The 4,978-nt window shown below is 36.8% G+C and overlaps 1 protein-coding gene across 1 annotated transcript; it reads right to left on the bottom strand.

Moving 5' to 3' along the window:
- Positions 1-1,962: 1,962 nt before the first annotated feature.
- On the bottom strand, positions 1,963-2,490 carry LOC110906628. The gene is made up of 2 exons (XM_022151733.1): positions 2,398-2,490; positions 1,963-2,262 (listed from the first exon to the last, which is right to left on the bottom strand). The coding sequence occupies exons 1-2, from the start codon at positions 2,488-2,490 to the stop codon at positions 1,963-1,965; spliced, it is 393 nt and encodes a 130-aa protein (XP_022007425.1).
- Between the last annotated feature and the right edge of the window lie 2,488 nt (positions 2,491-4,978).

Raw genomic sequence — 4,978 nt, 5'->3', positions numbered from 1 at the left:
GAGTGGGTGGGACGGTGGGGGGTGAAGGGACGGACATAGAGGGCATAGGCTGGGTAAAAAATGAGGGGTGAGGGTTCGGAGCCAAGGAAAGTGTAGGAGGATTGGTTGGGTTTGAAGGTTTTGGATAGGGGAAAGTCAACCTCATTGAAGGTGACATGGCGAGATAAAATAATTTTCCCAGACGAAAGATCGAGACATCTATATCCACGATGATCAGCGGGATAACCAAGGAACACACAAGGGGAGGATCTAGGGGCGAGTTTGTGGAGACGGGTGTCTGATTGATTGGGAAAGCAGGCACATCCAAACACACGAAGGTGTTCATAGTCCGGGTTTTTAAGATAGAGGGTGACGGTGGGAGTTCGAAAACAAATTGGTTTGGCAGGGAGTATGTTATGTAAGTATACCGAGGTATGGAGAGCTTCCACCCAGTAGTAAGGTGGAAGAGAGGCATGTGTGAGGAGAGACAACATGATTTTGTTAAGACGACGAATCATGCGCTCGACAGTCCCATTTTGTTAGGAAGTATGCGGGCACGAGAAACGGAATTGCAAACCGTGTGCGGTGGCAAATTGTTTAAATTGATGATTGTCGAATTCTCCACCCATGTCACATTGAAACGTTTTTATATTTAAGCGGAATTGGGTGGAAACAAATTTATGAATTTGGGTAAATTTGGTGTAAGTTTCTTATTTGAATTTTAACGGGTATACCCATGTAAAATTAGTATAGTCATCAATAATAACCAAGTAATATTTATACCCGTTTTTGCTAAGGACAAGTGAGGTCCACAAGTCACAGTGGACAATATCAAAAGGACACACAGTGCAAGATTTAGATAAATGAAAAGGCAAGCGTTTATTTTTGGCAATTTTTGACAGGAATCACAAAAAACGGTATGAGTCTGCTTATTACACGAAATGAAATTACAGGAATTTAAATAATCCAGAACATGCATGCCGGGATGTCCTAGACGGTTGTGCCATGAGCCTTGCAAACTTGTGGAAACAAAAGCGGAAGCAGCGGGTGGTTGGAGAACTGTGAGTGGATATAGGTTACTGGTGCTGTCGTGCCGACTCAAAATCACCCCACTCGGAAAATCCTTCACATAAAAGCCAAAAGGATCAAAATCGACAGACACCCAATTATCACGGGTGAATTTGCGAACATAATTAAGTTTTTGATTATATTGGGTGTGTGTAAAATGTGTTTAAGTTGGAGAGGTTTTGAATTTGAGGGAAGGTCAGTATTGCCCGAACCCGCAACTTGTAAAAGATGGCCATTTCCAACTAGCACATTTTTAATGGAACTTTCACACGAGTGAGAAATCATACCTGAGTCCGCAGTGAGATGATTGGTGGCACCAGTATCCATAAACCATTGAGGCGGCTCGTTTTCCACAGCCATTGTTTGAAATGCTTCTGCAAGTTCTGTGGGCTCCAAAGGGTTCACATCAGTAACATGGGCCTGAGCAGAGGGTTGGTCATTCCTATTGGGTTGCGGAGAAGGCGACTGCTATACAGTCCAAGGAGAAGCCTAACCGGGCTGGGTAGGATACGGGCATGGTGGGGGTAGGGCTGCCCAAAAGTTGCTAGGCCAGTAGAGGCTGAAGGGAGGATATTGGGCTGTGTTCCAGTGTTGTTGTCCACGAGTGTGGTGGCGATTTGGTGTTGGGTTACGGGATCCGGAACTATGTCCGGTACAAGGCTGGGTCTGGCCACTTGGGGTAGGAAAGAAGTGCTGAGGCCCATCACAGCGTGGGCCGCGCCTGTTGTAACGGGCTGGGCCATTGTCCCGGCGTGGGCCAGTGTCACGAGCAACCAATGCTTCGGATGGTGCAGGAGTGCCGTCACAAGCTGCCTGGCGTTCTTGATCTCCACGAAGCATCTCACATGCTTCGTTCTATGAGGGAATCTCCTGGTTAATAATAGAGCCGATAGTGTCATATTCCCGAGGGAGTCCTCACACAAGCTGCAAAACCAACAACTGTTCATTGACAGGACTGCCAACATCATCCAGCTGAGCAGCCAAGTCACGAAGAGTCTGACAATATGCCTCCAGAGAAGCACAAGCACTGAGTTTAAGATTGACAAACTTGGTTTGTAAGGCGGTGCATCGCGGGCCCTTGTTGTTATAGAAGATAGCTTTTAACCTGTTCCAAGCTTGAAGTGCCGTAGAGTCGGATTCGAGAACCCGCAGAAGATATTCATAAGATAACGTGCTATAAATCCACTGAAGGACAATGGCATCGATTTTCTTCCACTAGACGTAGGTGGGATCATTCTCAGATGGTGGTTCAGAAGTGATATGATCCAAAACCTCGTACCCGCGTGCATGAAGCTGAAAAAGCTTCACCCACACAGAATACGTGACCTTGGATCCATCCAGAATTCAGACTTTTTTCTGGATATCAGTAACGGTGTAAACCGGATGGAGAGGGGTTTGTTGTTTGGCGGCGTCAGCAAAGGATTCAACTTTGTCATCCGTCATGGCTGAGAAGGGGAATCGGGAAACAAAGTAACCAGCAACTAAGAGGGTCGAAACCCTAGGATCGAAATTAGAGAAAAGAGAAAAAAAAAGGTTATGATTATGGCTGTGATACCATGTAATTTTCTATGAATGAATGATTTCATTGATCACCCAAAAGGGGATATAAATACATAATTGCAGGACTATAAACATGGCAACCAGATCTCCTGTAATCAAGGAGATATATACAATATAAATACAATGATATCGCTAATAGCGATTTCCAACATGCTTTTTTATAACATGTGATTTCACAATATCGTACAAGCGTACGTTAAGCCCTAATTGTACATTACACTTTGTGTGTATATATATGTATGTATGTATATATATATATATATGTGTATATATATATGTATATAGGGTGAGGTTACTCTACAAAGTGTGTTTTTCCTACAAAGTATAAGAAGTGTTTTGGACCATTGGATGAGTGTTTTTAATGGTTGAGATCATCTTGGTGGCATTTTAGTAATATTATTGTTTTAAATAAGGATTGATTTAATTGATTGTGGGCAAAAAAGTCATTTGACATATTTTTAAAAAGGCAAGTGTCATTCCATAAAACCACTCTTTAATCTTGGAAACTTCCCCTCTCTCTCACTCACACTCTCTCTTCTATACTAAAAAACAAGATTCATGATTCATTTCTTCGTTCAAGTTGTTCGTCGTGAAATCAGACTCTGGAGTGTTTTATATTATGTATTTCAGACATTGGTGTGTTTTATGTGTGAGAGGTGTGTTTAATTGTGAAAAATGATAAAACACAATGTGAAGAAATCAGAAACTAATAAAACACAACGTTAAGAAATAATGAATGTGTTTAATGTTACGAAATATGTGAGAGCGTGTGTTTAATTGTGAAAAATATATAACACAGTATGAAGAAATCATAAACTGATAAAACACAACGTCAAGAAATGTTTAATTTGTTTTACGTTTCGAACTTCAGATGATAGATTTTATGTTTTATTATGAAAGCTAATATAACACAGTGTGAAGAACAAGAAACTGATAAAACACAACGTCAAGAAAATAATTAATGTGTTTTACGTTTCGAACTTTGGATGAAACAATTGTGGATATGAAGGATATGACTGCCGATTTTGAATAGTTAATAGATGTACAGTTTCCATAACAATAGCATTTATTGTTTAATAGATATATCTTCCAAAAATAAAATTAATTATTGAATTACCTTTATGCCCTTTAGTACAAAAACCCTAGATGCCACATGTCACTCTCAAAACACTTCCTACAGTTTTTAGAAAAAGTAGACTTTGTAGCCAACTCTCATCCTATATATATATATATATATATATATATATATATATATATATATATATATATATATATATATATATATATATATACATATATATATATATAGGGTAGGGTTCTTGAGTGAACATTAATTTGAGAGTGAACTGTGTGAACTAATCTGAGCCATTAATTGTTTAGATTTTGGAAATTTTAATAATGACAGTTTTGTAATTATTTATATGTAAAAAATAAATGAAAAGGGTATAAAGGTAAATTCTTAACTAGTCTTTTCTCCAATTAAATAATTAGTTACATTCTCTCTCATTTGTTTCTCTCACAAATTAACTAATTTTTTAATTCTAAAAAATATAACCATTATTTAATATATTGTTCCATCTAGAACATGATTAAAAACATTGTAGAAGTGAATGTACATATATGTATTATACGTATTCACAATTTAAAAACGTATATACATATATGTACATTAGCAAATATTATTCCATCCGATCATCTTCTTTAAGTGTACATGTCCGATTTGTAATGTGCACATATGTACCTTCATAATATACTTCTAAAAAAGAAGTTAATGATATGGTTGTTCAACTTGGTACATATGTGTATAGCAAGTATCTGAGATGATTGTTAGGTATTGTACATATGTGTACATAACAGTCTCAACACGTATATACATATATGTACATTAACAAGTCATATTCTTAACACGTATGTACAAATATCTACATTATCACACCTATGTTCAGAACAAGTGTACATTATCACACAAGAATCATGATGAGTACATGAAGAATAATCATGGATATGCAATTGTAAAAAAATGAATATTTGATCCAAAAATAAAAACAAAATATGTAATCAAACGTTCTGTAAATAATTCATTCTTGCATGAATATGCAATTAAAAAAATCCATAATTTGAATTAAGAGAGATGGAGAAGATAATTATGCAATTTAAGAAAACTACCAAAATTAAAAGTGTAACTGAAATAAAATGATTAAAATAAAGATTTAAAACTAATTTATTGTATAATTACAATCCTACCCTTAACAACTAAAAAGGAAATCAATGATCCTGATTAGTTCACACAGTTCACTATAAAAATGTTGTTCACAAATGAACCTAATCATATATATATATATATATATATATATATATATGGTAATGTTCA

The sequence above is a fragment of the Helianthus annuus genome, chromosome 14, assembly GCF_002127325.2.
Source record: "Helianthus annuus cultivar XRQ/B chromosome 14, HanXRQr2.0-SUNRISE, whole genome shotgun sequence".
NCBI classification, from domain to species: Eukaryota; Viridiplantae; Streptophyta; class Magnoliopsida; order Asterales; family Asteraceae; genus Helianthus; species Helianthus annuus.
Note: the sequence above shows the minus strand (reverse complement) of the source record. Positions and strands in the feature narration are given on the sequence as shown.

Excerpts from the sequence above, each read along its gene's own strand:
- LOC110906628 (XM_022151733.1), bottom strand. The coding sequence starts at position 2,490 with ATGACGGATGACAAAGTTGAATCCTTTGCTGACGCCGCCAAACAACAA. Across the intron at positions 2,263-2,397 it reads TTACTGATATCCAGAAAAAA|TGGAAGAAAATCGATGCCAT; the intron begins GTCTGAATTCTG and ends ACCTACGTCTAG.